Raw genomic sequence first — 20426 nt, 5'->3', positions numbered from 1 at the left:
GGCTGAAAGCTGGAAGCAGGGAGGCCACACACACACACACACACACACAGCAGTGTGTGTTTGACTCAACATCACAGGAGATCATGAGGGGGTCCAGTCCCACATCACACATCTGGACTGATTAAAGGACTGATTGAACACCCCACCCGCCCACACACACACATACACGCGCGCTCACACGAAGAGTAGAGTCTGGAAGCTTCTCTCACCATGGAGGTTTTGACCTCTTTCTCTCCCCCACTTCCCCCTCCTCTACCTCCCCTCCTCTTCCTCCACCCCTTGCCCCTCCTCCTCTTCCTCCATAGTCAGTTCCCTATGGGTGTCCCCCACCTCCCCCCTCCCCCCTTCCCCTGGTAGTCCTGATCCCCCTGATCAGCTCTTATCTGACGTCCTTAGAAAAGCTAATGTGCTGATTTTACGTTTCTAACCCGCCGTGATTCGCCACAATCCCCTCTGCCCCCCCCCCCTCTCCCCCTCCCCTCCCCCCCTCTTCGGCATGGCGAGGATCACACGTTCTGACGCTTTGATCACAAGTCCCCCGGTTAACAGTACACACACACAAAAAAAGTCTCACTTCCTTGACGATTGTTGCCGGGGCGGCCTTTTAGCGGTTGATATAACTTTACTTTACTTAAAGCCACCCCCCCCCCCCCCCAGACTCCTAAACGAGGACTGGTCTCCCTTCAGAGCAGCTCTCCGGAGCCCTTGGTTGGGGCCCGGTGCCCCCTAAGCCCCTGGATCTGCTCTCCCCCATCTTCATCAAGCCCATTTGCCAAATCTAAAAAAGAGCCAATAAGCTCAGCTTTTCACAGCAGCTCTGGGAAGTAATCCCTGTTAGCCCCCTCTCTCTCTCTCTCTCTCTCTCTCTCTAATCGATAGAGGTTGAGTGGGGGTGAACCTCAGCTGTTTGGCAGGTTGGGCTGAAGAGGGCAGATCTTACAGATCCTGTGTACCTGGGTCAGGGTGATGAAACTAATGGCCTCGTTTCACTTCCTGACTGCCGTAGGGGAGACAGGAGTCAAGTTCCACTTCATGGGAAAGAAAATGTTGACACCGGCAGCGTTCAGAGTAAACTCACCATAACCATGATGAAAATAACAAAACAATGTAGTTAAATTCAACTACTATTCAGAAACTTCTCTCAGGGTAAACTGTAAACCCAGATTAAAATAAAAATATTTTCCTTCAAACCGACTCTCAACTTCCAGCACTTTCCCACAATTAGCAGACAATAACAGCTATTTTCCAATCAACTCCAGGTGTCAGAGCAGTTCTACTCATCTGGTCTGGTTCAAATTAGAGCCCAATATCGGCCGATAATATCGGCCCGCCGATATATCGGTCGATATTGGGCATTTTCCAAACTATCGGTATCGGCATTTATAATGGCCGATAAATGAATATATTTTTTTTTTTTAAGGACTAAGTTTCATATCTTAAGTTTGTATTTTATACATTTTATTTATCAGAAACTGCATTAACATATTATTTTAGTGAGGAAATAATAACAGGAGTCAGATGGCTGAGCAGTTAGGGAATCGGGCTATTAATCAGAAGGTTGCTGGTTTGATGTCAAATGACATTGTGTCCTTGGGAAGGCACTTAACCCTTATTGCCTCGGGGAATGTCCCTGTACTCAGTTGCTCTGGATAAGAACTTCTGCTAAAAGTGACTAAATGTAAACTACAAATAACTACTGTTAGGGAAATCAGATTTTATTTTGTTACGCGTTTCTGGATTTTTAAAATATTTTTTTATATCGGCCGATATCGGAATATCGGATTTTTACATCACCAAATATTTGTATCGTATCGGCCTTAAAAATCCTTTATCGGTCGGGCTCTAGTTCAAATCCTCCCCGTGCATGCCACTTTGGATGAAAGCGGACGCTAAATATTACGTTCCATACAATATTACAGTGTTCCTAAAACAGAATTGTTAAAATTCCAGAATTCTTATCCCAAATTAGAATCCCTAAAATGAAGACAACATGACAGTATTTCAATCGGAATGTGTTGTGTTGCAGCCTTCCTGCCCTAACCCTAACCCTTACCCTGCCCTAACCCTTCCTGCCCTAACCCTAACCCTTACCCTGCCCTAACCCTTCCTGCCCTAACCCTTCCTAACCCTCCCTACTTGTTCCTGTCTCTGTCAGTCAGGCAGGACAGCGTGCTGCAGGACAGCGTGCTGGAGATCCAGGCCTTGCCAGGTGCCTTGGCTGCTCCACCCCAGAAGCAGGCCCTGCCCGGTGGGGTACCATGTTCCATCACTCCCCTCCGCCCCCGGTCTGGCTCCATAATTAATATGTTGTTGTATCAAAGTTGAAGCGTTTGCCTCCAAAGTGTCCCTCCTTACGGCCCGGCCCGCCCCGCCCGGCCAACCTTTACACCATGCCTGACCTCTGTATCATGTGAAGGTTGCTGTGGAAACTTGGCTCGCCCCCGAGTGAAAACATCTGCTTCCCTCGCAGGAGGACGAGTGAGAGAGGGGGGGGGGGGGATGTGTGTGTATCTGAGAGTGTGTGGGTGGGGGGGAAGTGTGTGTGTGTGTGTGTGTATACTGCAGGGGCCTCTCCTCAGCTGGTTGCAGCCAGGCCCAGCGAGAGAGCCCTTCTCCTGTCCTGACGCACTGACCCCCACATTTATAACCCACCTCCAACAACGCCACACTCCCACACAGACCTGGTACTCTCCATCACCGCCCCCTACCCCCTGCTGTGCCAGCGTGGTCACCACACCACTGTGAGGGCGGCTCATGTCTTGTCTTCCCCCTATCACGGGCTGTCGAGAGGAGAGGAGGGAGTGGGGAGTGGGGAGGGGGGAGTGGGGAGTTGGGAGTGGGGAGGGGGGAGTGGGGAGGGGGGGAGGGAGGGAGGGAGGCATCTGGGGGTGCTCCCACAAAGTGGCGACTGTTGGAACGTTGACAGAAGCATCTGTCATCCCAGCCTTCACACCCTCACCTCCTGTCTGAGGCCTAGATTCCCTCCATCCTCCCCTCCATCCCTCCCTCCATCCCTCCCTCCATACTCCACTCCATCCTCCCCTCCATCCCTCCCTCCACCCTCCCATCCATCCTCCCCTCCATCCCTCCCTCCCTCCATTCCCCCTCTCCCTCCATCCTCCCCTCCATCCCTCCCTCCACCCTCCCCTCCATCCTCCCATCCATCCCTTCCCTTCCTCCCTCCCTCCATTCCCCCTCTCCCTCCATCATCCCCTCCATCCCTCCATCTGTCCCTCCATCTTCTTTCTCCATCTCTGTCCCTCTCTAGTTCTCTAGTAGACAGCTCTCGCACGCCTCCCTGAGTGAGCCCTCAGTCCTGTCCTGAACACCACCACCACAGTCATCTGGCTTCTGTCAAACACACATCTGAGAAGAATCACACTTCGTAAAGAAGGAGTGAAAAAAAGAAAAACAATAGAATCTTAAGTCTAAAAGTTGTATATGTTTCGTTTTTTTTCATCCAAAAGTATTTTAGGATCCTTATTCTGGATAGAAAACTAGCAGTGAAGGTGTCCTGTACCCCCCCTCCACCTCTTGGGCCATATTCTTGTTCTCTGTCGTGAACATTCGGACACACGTCCAGAATTACCAAGACAACTTCATAAACAAACACACCACCCCTCCCCCTCCTCTAGGAGCCCCTCTCACCCCTACGGAGCTAATGAACACACTGACCTGCCTAGCGACCACTTCATCATCCTCCAATGGCACCCCCAGGCCACCCCCCCGATGGGCTGAAGGGTTGCCAGCGGCAACAGGAAGGATGCCAATCCACGGGCACGACTGACACACACACACAGTCTCAAGGACATCATCGCTCACTTAACTCTGGGAAGGTGCCCTTCACGCGACGCCACACAGCCCCAGACTAACACACTTCACCCTCTTCCTCCAGGCAGGCCTCAAACTGTCCTGCTCTGCCGCCCTCGTCTACCGGTCAGCGGATGTGCTTCTGTCTCTCTCTCTCCCTCTCTCTATCTCTCCCTCTCTCTCTCCCTCTCTCTCTCCCTCTCTCCCCCTCTGTCTCTCCCCCTCCTTCTCTCCCTCTCCCTCTCTCTCCCTCTCTCTCTCCCTGTCTCCCTCTGTCTCCCCCCCTTTCTCCCTCTCTCTCTCCCTCCCCCTCTCCCTCTTCCCCTCTCTCTGTCTCTCTCTCTCTCTCCCCCTCTCTCCCTCCCTCTCCCTCTCTCTCTACGTGAGATCAAGATCACCTCACAGAGCAGGAGGGGGACACAGAGATGGAGGGATGGAGGACAGCAGGACATCCAGTCCCTGAGAGAGAGAGAGAGAGAGAGAGAGAGAGAGAGAGAGAGAGAGACGGGGGACGAGACGCTGTGCCAACATCTCGTCTGCCAGGGTGAAGGGTAGTCACCTTCCCTCCTCCCCCTCCCTCCCCCCTCCCTCCTCCCTCCCCTCTGGTCGTGTGAGCGCAGGAGCCCCACAGAGCTGGCCAGGGTCCAACACTAAGGCCTCTCACCTCCCAGCCCAGGTAGAGCTCCTGGTGTCTCCTCCTCCCAGCGCTGCTGCTGCTATTCCTGGTTCCTGGGGCGGCTCTCTCTCCTTTACTCTCATCACGCCCTCCTCCTCTCTCTCCTCTACTCTCCTCCCCCCCTCCTCCCCCCCCCCAATCCCCCTCTCTAGGGCCAGAGGGCTGATGAACCTGTCCTTCACATTCATCAGCCTCACCTCCTATTGTCTTCCACACATACACGTAAATGTTAATGTGCTTGTCATACACCAATCTCTCAAACACACACACAGTCCTACGAGCTGTGGCCGTAAAGACAGGTCACCTTCATAATGCACACTCCTTCCTGCTGTGTTTCTTTCAGATGGAGAGAAAGAAGTATTGCCTGAGACTACTGAGGGAGGGGAGTGTGTGTGTGTGTGTGTGTGTGTGTGTGTGTGTGTGTGTGTGTGTGTGTGTGTGTGTGTGTGTGTGTGTGTGTGTGTGTGTGTGTGTGTGTGTGTGTGTGTGTGTGTGTGTGTGTGCGTGCGTGAGTGAGGTCAATAAGGAAAAGTTAAAATAGGCCACAGAAGGCGATGATAGCAGGTATTCTCTCGTGTAATTTTGGAGCCAGTAGAGGGCAGTAAGACGGTTTGGTTTGTCAAGTCCATAGAAAACACACGGCGCACAAACCTAACTTGCCCACAAGATGTCGCCTTTTCACAGAAGTATTTCATACATACACGGGAAAGCAATTAAAAAACGCTAATTTAAAATAGCAAGATTAAGTTATCAGGATTAAAATACTAACAAAAAACACACTTATTCTGAATGTTGACAGACATTGTCCATCAGCGCCACAGTAAGCACACATTATAATGACAGATATTTGAGCACATTATAATGTAGCTAACTTTACTGCTCAAATCTGAGATAGCTAGAGGTAGCCTAGCAAGCTACTTTTACTGTGTGGGTATAAACCTTACCTTCGTAATTGTTGATGTAGCTCGAAACGTACACAATTTGAACCTTTTCCCTCTTGCTTGAAGGTCTGCAACATAGAATCCTATGCACATCGTCGATTACTATTTAGGGAAGACAACCCGAACTCCGCGTAAAAACCGTCATTTTGTGTTTGAGAACTAACTTTTTTTTTCTTTTTTTGCAGTGTTTGAGAACTAAAGTAACTGCTCGCTACCGGAAGTTGTTGATTTGTCTTATGCAATATGCGGAAGTGATGCGTGCATAGTGGATTGATCATAGATATATATAAAGGCCTTTAAGTGTCACATGTCTGAAACTTACTGTGGTTACTCATACTAGTGCCCTCAGTTTACAGTAAGAATCATTTGATGCTGGGATATACAGAACAGACAATAGAGGGGGGTGCATTTCACGACAGGCTTAATGCACCCTGCTAACCCTGACTAGGAAAGTGTTACATGCCTGAAACTTACTGTGCTTACTCATACTAGTGTCCTCAGTGTACACAGTACGAATCATTTGATGCTGGGATATACAGAACAGACAATAGAGGGGGGTGCATTTCACGACAGGCTTGTTGTATTCCTTCTTGCCATGAAATGCACCCCTTGCTAACCCTGACTAGGAGTGTTACATGCCTGAAACTTACTGTGCTTACTCATACTAGTGTCCTCAGTGTACAGTAAGAATCATTTGATGCTGGGATATAGACAAGTTTACGCGCCAAATCCCAGGGGCCGCCATAACTCTACACAAATGCATTTCATTTCCGCCGGAAGTGGTTTGCAAAGCGTCTGCCGGTGTAAACACAGCGATGTTGATGCTAGCTTGGGATCACGGTTCTACTTTGACATACTTGTCGTTTGACATTTACTACTGGATAAGTTGCCAACGTCGTCGCCATACTTTTAAGTACATTTTAGAGTAGATTTATAGTTATAAAGCTTTTGCCAGTCCATCATTTTGTAGCTTTTAACATGGAGCAAAGGCAATGTCAGAAGATGACTTTAGTCGGTGATTCATTAGAACATTTGTTGTCTAGCTCTTCAATCTCTCAGCAAAATGTAGGCTAATTATTTGGCTAAAGGATGCCACACGTATCAGACAGAAGTTGTTCTATAAATTCGTAGCCCGACATTAAAAACATTTATAGTCGGTTGACTGATCGCGTTGTTGTACCCAGTCAAAGGAATAAACATACAGGAACATCATGAACATTCAATGGTCTTGCCAGTTATCCTGGCAAAACATGTAGCATAATGTTCTTTATTTATTGCCAGGACACGGTCCAAGTAGCCTAGGTATACATAACATTGAAAGCTAATTCGTTTGGAATTTCTAGGCTATTGATGTTACATGTTGATGTTCAGCCTATTCAATTTAACAACTTCAGAAGGACAAGACAGGCAGTACACTGTTATCCTTATTTAAGTGGCTTGTCACTGCCTGAAGTGCCTACTTATCTATCTATTCTTCCTATGAACCCGGTTATAACTGCTTTAAACAAGCACCGGTTGGCTACACACCTCATGCCGGGCTTTTACAGATGTGTGTATTGGCACTTTGAAAGGTTTGAATTATTATATCCACATATCAATGTATAATTATTAAATCCACTGCAACAATAGGACAAAGGAACACCAACAAAATGTGAATAGCCTACAAACAATAAGCATACTACTGTAGTATAACTGTAACAGGCGATGCTAGGTTTTAAAACTGGTGGTCGTAGCACTCTATCTAACCACTCGTTCAGGTGCTTTCTCGAGTGTTTGCAACCAACTACAGCACACGTCGTTCCCGAACCACTTTTCTTCATGTTGTAAATTGTATATCCTCTTTGTCACTGCGATATCAGTGCTTTGTCGGCACAACGGAGCTAGCTAGCAAAACAACCCAGCCCGCCAGAACGGAAGTGAATTGCATCGAAGGGAGGAGTTTAGGAAGTAGAGCGGAAACGGCTCATAAACTAAGTTTTGTCTGTTACAGAGACTACTGGAATCCCCATAGATGAGATATCATGCAGAGATAAACATAAGCATTTCTCAACCCTGATCCTCGGGGACCCACCAGCCCTGGAATGTTTTATGTTTCCCAGAGCCGTAGAAAAAGAGAGTTGCGACACTTCCATAGACTCCCATTGTTATCGAGGAATGCGGAAGTAAAGCGTGTCACATGCGACCTGTAGTTCCAAACATTGCATTTTCCACCGTTCAACCCCATTCATTTTCAGTGTCTCCGAAGCAAGTTAGGTGGTAAATTGATGAAAATCCTTCATTTTTTCATATTTTTACCACCACATATCAATTGTTATTAGTAGTATTTCATATAGCTAGCTTTAGATAAAGTTTATCGTAAGATTATAGCTTGTTTGATTCGAAACGCAGTTAGAGCTTGACTGTAGGTCTAGCTAGTATCTAACATAAGCAACACTTTTACTGAAGCTAGCTAGAGAGCACGTGTATCATAACCAGAAGTCAGTTGGCTTATAGTCTGTCAAATTAGTTCTAATTATTGGTGTTCGTTGGCATACAAAGTAAGTCTTCTATATATAGCTCTTATTAGCCTAGTTAGTAGAGCTAGCAACAATGAATTGCAAATTAAGTGGTCCGAAGCAAGTTAGCTGGTAAATTCACGAAAATCCTGCATTTTTTCATATTTCGACCACCACATATCAATTGTTATTAGTAGTATTTTATATAGCCATCTTTATTTAAAGTTTGTCGTAAGCTTGTTAGATTCTAAATGCAGTTGGAGCTAGACTGTAGGTCTACGTAAGCAACACTTTTACTCTAGCTAGCTGTACATGTATCATAGCCAGAAGATCACCGGATCACTACAAACAAAAGGAGTGGAAGAACACAGGACATATTGTACAATAAAATGTTTTATTGAATGCAGTTGGTTGCCTTGTTTATTCTGTTCTATTTACCAAACTCCTTTCTTGTCTTAACCCTTGTGTTATCTTCGGGTCATTCTGACCCATCAGTCATTGTGACCCACCGTCGTATTGCGACAAATTTACCTCATACAAAAACAAAGTGAAGCATTTTCTTTTAACTGTCGGGCTGTCTCAGACCCCCCACATTGGAATGGTTAAAAGAAAATTATTTTTATTTGTTTTTGTATTGGGTAAAATTGGGTAAACACAACGATGGTTCGTTATGAACCTTTGGGTCATGTGACCCGAAGGCAGCACGAGGGTTAAATTGAGCAGTTTCTGGTGATAATGGTTAGATTCAACTTGCATCAAGTACTACAAATATAAGTGTTGTTAATGTTGTAGGCTAAATTGTAAGTGGGCTGATGAATAAAAAAACGTTTAACAAGACCCATTTACTTAAACCGTCCAAGGTTAAACGTTAAGTGGAACAATATAGTCCTCATTAGGCTACTGTTTGGTATGTACAGTATGGTACAGTACAGTTTGTACAGTATGGTAGCTAGCATAGCCATTTCTAGCTCTGCTTCACAATATTGCGTTATGTATAAGTTCATGTAATACATACATGTTAATAAAGTATCAGACATACATGATACAACACACAAGTAATCAATTGACATTATGTGTTAATATACCGAAAATGTCCGTGACTCGAGATGGTGCTGCTGTCTGTCCCGCCGAAAACCATTCAAACAGGTTGACAGCAGTGGGGGTTTTGTTTAACTACAGGGAGCTACCGGAACCACGTGACGAAAAAGCTCTAGCTTTTTTTCCTGTGTTTCACTGGCAGTGAGTGTTCACAATGTTGTATTTCACTCCATTCTACACCAAACACGTCAGGGAGGACAGCCTTTTGTAGATACGAGTCTGCTGAAGATAGCCAGAATATCGGATTTCTTTAACCGAGCCTGTTTCATTCATCATTTGCCTGAGAAAGCGACTTCCGTTGGCCAGCTTCATTGAAAACCATTCAAACCGGTTGACAGCAGTGGGTTTTTTTGGAACTACAGCGAGCTACATGAACCACGTGATCACGTGTCGGCGAGATCAAAGCGTGTCGCAACTCTCTTTTTCTATGGCTCTGTATATATCTATGGGATTGATGCAAAGTGGGCGAATGCAAGTTAAGGTGGAAATGTCAGTTGGTCTTTCGTCAACGTGCCAAGCGTAACTATTGGCGTCTCGGTCATCATGAAGGCAAAATGTCATTTTAAAATGATTAAGAATTTGAATAATCATGTACCAACAGCCTATATAAATATTTTATATGTATACATTTTTCATACTTTAGTTTTCATTGGTTTGGCGGCCCTCCTGTTGGCTATGACCCTAGCGGACCACTAATGGGCCGCGGCCCACAGGTTGGAAATCGCTGCTGTAGATTATGTTTATGATGGTGGTATTGTTTTGAAAGTTTTATTCTTCACTTTTTGGATGAGCTGTTCGCATTGAACTATGTTCAAAAAGATCCGCGGGAACAGTTCCAACGGCTGGATGGTAGCCTACTGCTGGATTGTTCAACATCAGACGCTTGGATGACATTGGAAACAGATTTGTTTTGTATTCAAAGGTAATAATAAAAACAAATAAAAACTAATAAAAAACTTTGCTGTGCTTTGGAAGTTGACTAGGCTATGCCTCAAAGCACTTGCTGAGGTAACGTTGCAGTTTCATGTTGAGTTATTTTGATTTGACATATACAAATTGTATTTGTAGAAATGAACGTTGTTTTAAACGGCTTTGTTTAATTTGTAACGCCTGCACATACAAGCAGATTCTCTTCGCAGCATCAGCACCAGTTTTAGAAAAAAGTTTATTTTTGGCGTAGTGTAAACTTGACCGGGCCTATGATAGCTTACCTCACAATAAAATAATTTGCTTTTGTGGATTAATAGTACCTATCAAACCAAAACTTTTGTCAAACTAAATAAGAAGAAAAAAAACTTCGATGGTAAACTAATTCATACTAGGCTACGTTGAAATCATTTTTAATTTCCTGTCTTTGAGCGGGCGTCCCCCCTGTAGAAGGTGTAGTGGTACGTCCCGTTATCGTGCCGCGCGGGAGCAGGAAAGCGTGTGCAGAAGCAGCTCGCGAACAGGACCGTACAGTGGTAAATATTACATTGCTGAATGTTTTGTCGATGTCGGAGATAAATATGTGAATACGTATAGCTCAGCTCATAGTTGACAAACGTGCATGCCTTTGTAAATGTGTACTTATTGTTTAAAACGCTTTATTTTTGAGGAGGAGAAGCAAGTGGCTAGCACATTATGTTTTCATCCCGGAAAATAACGCTAGCAACATAACAATCCGAACCAACCCGTGTTTGTTACTGTTCGCTGCATTGCTACATATTGACAAGCTAACACAAAGTTGAATGTACACGTATATGGTTGATACATTAATCTACACCGAGTTATTTTGAACACATTATTCCGTATGAATGAAAATGTCCACGTTTCGCTTCTGAACGCAATAATGGGAGGGGTTAAGCAACGACCCCAACTATTTACACACCCACATGCAGTCACAACTTAACTCATACGTCAGTGCCAACAATAGTTTAATTCGACTACCAATGTCCGGGTTGTTTGAACGTTAGGGTAACTTGAATTCATTTACGTGTGGGTCGATGATGCATTGTCGTTTCGTTTGTACAGTATTGTGAAGATAATGGCACGGGACTTCAAACCAGGTGACCTGATTTTTGCCAAGATGAAGGGATATCCCCACTGGCCTGCCAGAGTGAGTCTCCACATTCTCCATCCACCCACCCACAATTTACATATTTTTTCACTCTCCCTCTCCCTGATTGCCCCCCCCCTCTCTCTCCCTCTCTCCCTGCTTGCCTCCCCCCCTCTCTCTCCCTCTCTCTCTGCCTCTCCCAGATTGATGAAGTTCCAGATGGAGCTGTAAAACCTTCCAACATAAAGTTCCCAATCTTCTTCTTTGGAACCCACGAAACGTGAGTAGTTGTAGTTTAGCTATTCATTTGTTTGCCTGTCTATTTACCATATTACTTTGGTGTTGCCTGTCATTGGCAAACGACAAATAAAACATACACTTTCACTGACTGACTACATTTAGCAGACGCTTTTATCTAAAGCGACGTAGAAATATGGCATATAGAAAACATTGCAGAAGATCAAGGATCAGAAGGGCAGAGTTTTAACAGTATTTCGGTGGTCAGAGTCAAGGACCAGTCCTGTATTTCCCAGGCACATCACAAAGTAAGCACATCCCAGGCACATCACAAAGTAAGCACATCCCAGGCACATCACAAAGTAAGCACATCCCAGGCACATCACAAAGTAAGCACATCCCAGGCACATCACAAAGTAAGCACATCCCAGGCACATCACAAAGTAAGCACATCCCAGGCACATCACAAAGTAAGCACATCCCAGGCACATCACAAAGTAAGCACATCTCTAACAGAGATAACAGACATGGTGTGCAGTTCACAATTGGGAGCCAAAGAAGTGCTTCAGACCAAAACAAACGGTACTCTTTCATCCAACAAAGCAAAGCTAGGACCATGCATGCCCGGTTGCTGATTAGTTGCTGTTACTTTTACTGGTTGACTATCTGCCTCTTCTGTTGTTCCAGAGCATTCCTGGGGCCCAAAGATATATTCCCCTACCTGCCCAACAAGGACAGGTATGCCAGGCCCAACAAGAGGAAGGGCTTCAACGAGGGGCTCTGGGAGATTGAGAACAACCCCCAAGTGGAGCTCAACGGACCCAAGGTAATCCACCCTCCTCTACCTCCTCCCCTCCTCTACCTCCTCCCCTCCTCTACCTCCTCCCCTCCTCTACCTCCTCCCCTCCTCTACCTTCTCCCCTCCTCTACCTCCACCCTCCTAGATCTCCATCTCCATAGTTTGTTTATTGTTGCTGTGGTGTTTGTTTGTTTGTTTTCCTAGATGATGCCGTCTGACTCGATGACAGAGCAGGATTCTGACAGCAATCCAGAACTGGACGAGGATGGAGATGAGAAGAAGAAATCTAAAGTAAGTTCATTCATTCTCTACCTCTATCATTCTCTATCTCCCTCTATCTCTCTCTCTCTTGTTTTTCTCCTTCTGCTCGTTTCTGTTCTCTTTGTCTCAGTATCTTTGTCTCTCTCTCTGTTGGTCAGGAAAACCAAATGTTCCTACATTTTATTAATATTGCTTCCATCAGCACTAATGCTAAATGTTCACATTTCTCACTGCTGTCGTGATGTCTCTTGTTTTGCTAACCGTGTCGAGTTTTTGGTTTGTTTATCCTACCAGAGGCCACACAGTTATTACAGTAACAACCCGAATGACTGACATGTATCAATCTGTTTTCTGCGCTAACTGTTCAGAGTACGGGAACCAGTCAAAACCTGATTCTCTAGGAACTTTTGTCAAAATTCGATTCCCCCCCATCTGATGGTCAACTGGTTGCTAGGCAGAATTAACCCCTTCGCCCCCCTCCCTCCCATCCTACACCCCCGATGCCCCTGTGTTTGGTACATTCAGGGTTCGAGCGGGGAGGCAGAGCGAGATAATGAGGAGGAGGAAATGGAGGAGGAAGTTGTCATGGAGGTCTCTGAACCCGGGCCTCAGGGCCAGGATGTACGTACAATGCATGATGGGATTTGTAGTTCGGGGGCCCGCCTACTTTGAGAAACACAAGCATGCGAGACCCGGGGTGTTGTGGTCTCTCTCCCTCTGTGGTGCTGGCCTGGTACGGGCCTGTCTCTCCCTCTGTGGTGCTGGCCTGGTACGGGACGGTCTCTCTGTGGTGCTGGCCTGGTACGGGCCTGTCTCTCTCTCCCTCTGTGGTGCTGTCCTGGTACGGGACGGTCTCTCTCTCTCTGTGGTTCTGTCCTGGTACGGGCCTGTCTCTCTCTCTGTGGTGCTGTCCTGGTACGGGCCTGTCTCTCTCTCTGTGGTGCTGGCCTGGTACGGGCCTGTCTCTCTCTCTGTGGTGCTGGCCTGGTACGGGCCTGTCTCTCTCTCTCTCTGTGGTGCTGTCCTGGTACGGGACGGTCTCTCTCTCTCTGTGGTTCTGTCCTGGTACGGGCCTGTCTCTCTCTCTGTGGTGCTGTCCTGGTACGGGACGGTCTCTCTCTCTGTGGTGCTGGCCTGGTACGGGCCTGTCTCTCTGAGCCGGTCCTGGGGACGGGGGATGCAGCTCTGTGGTGGGCCCTCTGGAGGTGTACCGTACACCGTGCGGCACCTGGCTGTGGCTTGGTGGTTTGAGGCTGTACTGGAGAACAGGGAAGGATGCTGGAGATCGTCACACAGGCTGGTGCCCTGACACATGTTCACAAGGCCCCCGTGTCTGAAACGAGGGATTAACACACCACAGCATGGGGAGACCAGGGGGTGAGACAGTATGTCCCCTAGTTTATACACCCCCTCAAGCCCACACCTGCACAGGAACGCAGTGTTTCCCCTAGCATTATACTAGGGGGGCGCCCCGCCCCCCCAACGGCACCCCCCGCCCCCCCCCCCTTGGAAGGTCAAGTTCATTTTTTTTTATTTTTAATATAGCACCCGATCACAAAATAAGTCATTTAAGGTTACCTTTCCTATAAAACAGGCCTATTGCTTGCTCTTTTATTAAAAAAACTAAATGGCCTTATGTTATTTATCTTATTTACACGACGGCATGTCATTTCTGTCTCTACATTTGCTCTCCATCCATATTGCAGTCTACTTTTGGTGTAACTTGCGAATGTTGTGAATTCAGTTTATTCATTAATTGACATGATTAATGAACACAACTGTCTGTGCACAAGGCCGCCTGCTTCTCCTATCATTGAACGTTTATTCTTTTATGATTCATATATCGACGAGGTTCCATTCTGTGTGCATGGCTGTCTGTGCCGTGGTTTCAGCCTCAGACAAGGTGAACAGTGAGTCGTTCTGTCAGTGTTCAGACAAGGTGAACAGTGAGTCTTTCTGTCAGTGTTCAGACAAGGTGAACAGTGAGTCGTTCTGTCAGTGTTCAGACAAGGTGAACAGTGAGTCGTTCTGTCTGTGTTCAGACAAGGTGAACAGTGAGTCTTTCTGTCAGTGTTCAGACAAGGTGAACAGTGAGTCGTTCTGTCAGTGTTCAGACAAGGTGAACAGTGAGTCGTTCTGTCTGTGTTCAGACAAGGTGACCAGTGAGTCGTTCAGACAAGGTGACCAGTGAGTCGTTCAGACAAGGTGACCAGTGAGTCGTTCAGACAAGGTGAACAGTGAGTCGTTCTGTCAGTGTTCTGACAAGGTGAACAGTGAGTCGTTCTGTCAGTGTTCAGCTTTCAAAGTGTCTTGATTCTAATGTTGTTCACACTTTTTTTTCTTAAAACTTGTTTCTGATCATTTTCAAGCAAGAAATGGCGAAGATGTGTGTATTTAACTTCTCTTAAACACACTTTTCGGGCACTTTCTCGGTGTCTCAAACACAGGAAACTAAACGAGGCTGAAGGCGGCAGCCATATTTGTTGCAGTACGGTAACCGTCCACTAGATGGTGCCAGAGGCTGTTCTAGCCCACTACTACTTAAAAACATTTTCAGTCAAACCCGCTTTTGAAATTTGGGAGAAAGATTTAAAAAAAATGGCCAGACATGTTTGACTTCACACCCATATCATGTAACACATCCCGTTTGTCTGGTCCGCTCCTGGTGGAAGCAGCTCGTCATGGGTGTCATTTCCTGTGTTGTGGGTCACTTCCCGGGTCACTTCCTGGGCCACTTCCTGGGTCATGGGTGTGTCTCGTCCCTCCAGGACCCCCCCCCCGGTCAGGAGGACACGCCCCACCCCGCCAGGAGGGGGAGGAAGAAGAAGGGGTGGATTATGATCACTTCCTGGAGGGAGGGAGGAGGGGTGGATTATGATCACTTCCTGGAGGGAGGGAGGAGGGGTGGATTATGATCACTTCCTGGAGGGAGGGAGGAGGGGTGGATTATGATCACTTCCTGGAGGGAGGGAGGAGGGGTGGATTATGATCACTTCCTGGAGGGAGGGAGGAGGGGTGGATTATGATCACTTTCTGGAGGGAGAGAGGAGGGGTGGATTATGATCACTTTCTGGAGGGAGAGAGGAGGGGGGGGTCACACACTGGGAACGGAGTCAACAACAGATAAAGGCCTACCAAAGCACACACACACACACTGCAGCACGCACACACACTGCAGCACACACACACACACTGCAGCACAAACACACACACTGCAGCACGCACACAAACACACACACTGCAGCACACAAACACACACACTGCAGCACGCACACAAACACACACACTGCAGCACACACACACACTGCAGCACGCACACACGCTTCCCTGCAGCTCCAGGTGATGAAGTGTGTGTTTCCTTGCTCTAGAGTGAAGCCGACCAGGACTCAGAGAAAGAGGATGCACCCGCCAGCCCTTCAGGTGTGTGAGTGTGTTCAGCTTTTGGTTGATTTGGTCTTGGTTGGTGGGGTGGGGCGGGGGGGCAGGAGTGGTCTATAAAACTGACAGGTGTGTGTGTGTGTGCTCCCCAGGTAAGCGCAGGGGGAGGAAGCCCAAGGCTGACAAGATGACCTCACTGCAGGATCTCCACGGCTCAGGAAGTGATATGTACGTTCACGCATATACACACACACACATGTTGGTGGCTGATTGATCTGTCCCAGTGTTGTTGTGTTGGGACTGAGGATCTGAGAGATGTGTGTGTGTGTACGTGTGTGTATGCTGTGTGTGGGTGTATGGGTGTGTGTATGCTGTGTATGGGTGTGTGCTGTGTGTGGGTGTATGGGTGTGTGTATGCTGTGTGTGGGTGTATGGGTGTGTGTATGCTGTGCATGGGTGTGTGTGTGTCCTCAGGGAGTCTGCAGAGTCTGACAGGAAGAGGAAGCGCGCTGCGGACGAGCGGTCCAGGAGAGGAGAGGAAGAGAGGAGGAGGAGGAAGGATGAGGGCAGAGCCAGGGATGAGGGCAAGGAGCCGGACGCTAAGAGGAAGAGACAGACCAAGGAGGAGAGCTCGTCCGAGGATGAGGAGGTGAGGGGCGATTCTAAGACTCCCTGTTAGTGGACTCATCCCTGATCCCTGCTACTGGACTCATCCCTGTGTGGTGTGTGTGTGTGTGTGGTGTGGTGTGGTGTGTGTGTGTGAGCTGCAGGTCAGAGGTCACAGGCGGCAGCACAACACGGAGGAGAAAGACGAGGGGAGGAGACGCAAGCAGGACGAGGGGAAAGAGTACGTGTGGGAGTGTGAGTGTGTGTGTGTATGTGGTGGGTGTGTGTGTGGTGGGTGTGTGTGTGTGTGGTGTGTGTGTATGTGGTGGGTGTGTGGGTGTCATGTGACCAGCTGTTTCCTACCTTCAGACCAGGTAAAGATGAAGGGAAGAAAGGAGACGGAGAGAGGAAAGACAAGAAAAAAGGTGAGTTGTTATTAATATTGTTATTATTCATATTGGGATTATTCATATTGGTATTATTCATATTGTTATTATTCATATTGGGATTATTCATATTGGGATTATTCATATTGGGATTATTCATATTGGGATTATTCATATTGGGATTATTCATATTATTATTCATATTGTTATTATTCATATTGGGATTATTCATATTATTATTCATATTGTTATCTTTTGAACACACTGGTGCAGACAGTGTAATCCGTGTTCATGACGCACCCACAGTTCAGTCTCACAGATGCCCCATTCACACATAAGCCATTTAGCGTTTATGAGACTAGGGGCGTTAGGTTCGTCAACACTGGTGCGCACCGGGATTCAGTGTGGGTTGTGAATCACGGCTGTTTTATTTAAACTTTGTCTTGTTTCACGCAGAAATACCCACAGAATCACGGCTGCAGAGGTTGCACGGAGAAATCAAAATCTCTCTGAAGATTGACAACCCGGTAAACTTGAACATCAGCTCTGTGTTACGTGAGGTTTAGTCTGGTGAAGAGGAAGACTGACTGTGAGGAGCAAGTCTGACTCTGAGGAGGAAGTCTGACTCTCTGAGGAGGAGCAAGACTGACTCTGTGAGGAGCAAGTCTGACTCTGAGGAGGAAGACTGACTCTGTGAGGAGCAAGACTGACTCTGAGAGGAGGAAGGAGGAGGACTGACGGACTGACTGGGAAGCTGACTGCTTGTTAAACAGCTCTGTCTCTGTGTGTGTGTGTGTGTGTGTGTGTGTGTGTGTGTCAGGATGTGAGGAAGTGTCTGGCAGCGCTGGATGAGTTGGGGTCTCTACAGCTCAACACACAGCACCTGCAGAAGCACAGTGAGCTTATCTCCACCCTCAAGAAGGTACCCAACACACACTCTCTCCCACACACACACACACTCTTACACACACACTCTCACACACACACTCACACACACACACTACTCATACTCAAACTCCATTCCTTCCCACTCTCAAACACTTTTCAAGTCTACAGTAATGTGTGTATTTTCCTAAACAATCTCATGAAGAGGCCTGTTAATATCTCTGTGTGTGTGTAGATCCGGCGGTTCAAGGCTAGCCAGGATGTCATGGACAAGGCCAGCATGCTGTATAACAAATTCAAGAGCATGTTCCTGGTGGGGGAGGGGGAGCAGGCGCTGGCCCAGGTGCTCTGCAGGTCCACCAGCGAACAGAAGCAGTACGAGGAGGCCAGGAAGGGAGCCCTGAGGAGGGCTGAGCTGGCCAGGGAAGGAGGTGAGGAGGGGATAGGATGGAGGAAGGGAGCCCTGAGGAGGGCTGAGCTGGCCAGGGAAGGAGGTGAGGAGGGGAGGAGAGGGGAGGGGTGGAGGCCAGGAAGGGAGCCCTGAGGAGGGCTGAGCTGGCCAGGGAAGGAGGTGAGGAGGGGAGGAGAGGGGAGGGGTGGAGGCCAGGAAGGGAGCCCTGAGGAGGGCTGAGCTGGCCAGGGAAGGAGGTGAGGAGGGGAGGAGAGGGGAGGGGTGGAGGCCAGGAAGGGAGCCCTGAGGAGGGCTGAGCTGGCCAGGGAAGGAGGTGAGGAGGGGAGGAGAGGGGAGGGGTGGAGGCCAGGAAGGGAGCCCTGAGGAGGGCTGAGCTGGCCAGGGAAGGAGGTGAGGAGGGGATAGGATGGAGGAAGGGAGCCCTGAGGAGGGCTGAGCTGGCCAGGGAAGGAGGTGAGGAGGGGAGGAGAGGGGAGGGGTGGAGGCCAGGAAGGGAGCCCTGAGGAGGGCTGAGCTGGCCAGGGAAGGAGGTGAGGAGGGGATAGGATGGAGGAAGGGAGCCCTGAGGAGGGTTGAGCTGGCCAGGGAAGGAGGTGAGGAGGGGAAGGAGGAGGCCAGGAAGGGAGCCCTGAGGAGGGTTGAGATTGCGGAGGGAGAGAGAGAGAGAGGGGGGGAGAGAGAGAGAGGGGGAGAGAGAGAGAGAGAGAGAGAGAGAGAGAGAGAGAGAGAGAGAGAGAGAGAGGGGGAGGGAGAGAGAGAGAGAAACTAGATCAACAGTGGTGAGAGCAGCAAAGATGAGGCCTGCAGACATGGCTGCTGTGATTTCTCGTCCTCAGGAGAGAGAGATGCGTCTGACTAACGGATAATCTCTGTTTTCACGGCTGAGGCATCATGTGATCACACATCTGTGCTGGACCAACTGAGTGTGTCTGAGTTGGGAGATAAGGCGTGTGTCCTTCCCCCAGATAACAAGATGACTAACGGGGACACGTGTCCAGATGAAGAGAAGCAGGAGTCAGACACACCTGCAGACCCCTCCTCAGGAGACAGGTCAGACACACACACACACACACACACCATTCCTCAGGAGACAGGTCAGACACACACACACACACACACACCATTCCTCAGGAGACAGGTCAGACACACACACACTGGATTTATTCACTGGGAGTGTATCATCAAAATCAAAAAAAATTTTGTCGTCTTTGTAAGTATTAGTTGTACGACATCGGCTGTACAGTCGTAGCTATACTGTGTTCCTCTAGTGTTGGCCATACAGTATTAATACCCCTCTGTGAGTGTTACAACCTGTGTTCCTCTACAGTGTTGCTGCTGTCCAGCAGGAGTGTATCTGAAGACGCCAGGCGTGGCTTCGCTGCTGCGCTGTAGAGATGTGGCTCAGCAGGTCGCTGGAAACATTTCAAATACTTTATCTGGGTTTGATTGAGGCTGCCTGGCATCATCAGAATGATCCCCATGACTCCATCTGGAGTCAGAGGCAGTCCAGGACTCCATCTGGAGTCAGAGGCAGTCTCAAGCTTCTGGGAAAGTATTTAAATGGATTTTGAACACAGCTGTGACTGGTGATCTGGTGTTTTTGCGCCCAACTGACTGTTAGAATAACTACTTCCTGGATTCATTAGTGGAGGGTCATGGTTGGAGTTTCTGTGTGATGTTTCTAACCAGAAGCCCCAACTCTGAATGTGAGGTGTGTAGTGTAGGCCTGACACCACACAGCACGGCTCAAGCCACAGCCTCTTGGTTACACAACCTCAACATCCCTCAAGATTTAGGGTGGACCTCTAGAGCAACATGTATATTAGATGTAGATTTTGTTTGTTTCTTTATTTAGTGTCCACTAAAGGATTTTAAGACGCACATTTTGTAATCGGTTGGATTACAGTTCTATCATATCTTTAGTTTCATTTTTGTGTTTTCCTCAGACCCGTTTGAGTTAGTGAAACTAGATATGCTTAGTTTCTCATTTGCATTCTAATCCAGACTGACATTTATTTGACTAGATGCACATACTTCTACTCTGTAGGTTTGCCAAAGTTTATTCTGCCAAGAAAGTGCTTTTTTTTTTTTCTTGAACTTTTGTCTTTTAAAGTTGTCCATTCTTGTAAATATGAACATGTTCATTCGTGTCTTAAAACCTCTTGTATCTGTATCCATTAAATAAAGCAGTGGTTCAGATATGTTGGTGGTTTCATGTCATAGCAGGAACTGATCGGTCATGTGCCTGTTCTCGCCACACAACCCCGGGGGGGAATTATTTTTATTGGACCCGCTCAATGTCACCGGCTTTTCACATCCTGTAAACGGAAATCTGTTTCCACAACCATATTCTAACCCTAAAATCTACTTCAGAGTTCAAAAACAGCACGGAAACTGGTGAAAG

The 20426-nt window shown here is 47.7% G+C and overlaps 1 protein-coding gene and 1 pseudogene across 3 annotated transcripts; one reads left to right on the top strand and one right to left on the bottom strand.

Moving 5' to 3' along the window:
* LOC134034374 (aerolysin-like protein) overlaps window positions 1–20426 on the bottom strand; it is a 118778-nt pseudogene that overhangs the window by 18165 nt on the left and 80187 nt on the right.
* On the top strand, window positions 10397–20221 carry psip1a (PC4 and SFRS1 interacting protein 1a). Of its 3 annotated transcripts, none has more exons than XM_062478858.1 (16): window positions 10398–10483; window positions 11039–11118; window positions 11262–11338; window positions 11983–12121; window positions 12299–12385; window positions 12881–12976; window positions 15724–15775; window positions 15886–15961; window positions 16208–16382; window positions 16504–16580; window positions 16709–16764; window positions 17182–17252; window positions 17546–17647; window positions 17846–18041; window positions 18988–19072; window positions 19350–20221. In XM_062478858.1, exons 2-16 carry the CDS (start codon window positions 11047–11049, stop codon window positions 19378–19380), a joined length of 1392 nt encoding a protein of 463 aa, XP_062334842.1. In that variant the 5' UTR covers window positions 10398–10483; window positions 11039–11046; the 3' UTR covers window positions 19381–20221. The 3 variants fall into 3 exon arrangements, with proteins under 3 accessions (XP_062334844.1, XP_062334842.1, XP_062334843.1); XM_062478859.1 differs by having other exon boundaries at window positions 10434–10483; window positions 11034–11118; XM_062478860.1 differs by lacking the exon at window positions 12881–12976 and having other exon boundaries at window positions 10397–10483.

Source organism: Osmerus eperlanus, chromosome 14 (assembly GCF_963692335.1).
Source record: "Osmerus eperlanus chromosome 14, fOsmEpe2.1, whole genome shotgun sequence".
Taxonomy (NCBI): domain Eukaryota; kingdom Metazoa; phylum Chordata; class Actinopteri; order Osmeriformes; family Osmeridae; genus Osmerus; species Osmerus eperlanus.
The sequence above is the reverse complement of the archived record's forward strand: the minus strand, read 5'-3'. Positions and strand labels throughout refer to the sequence as shown.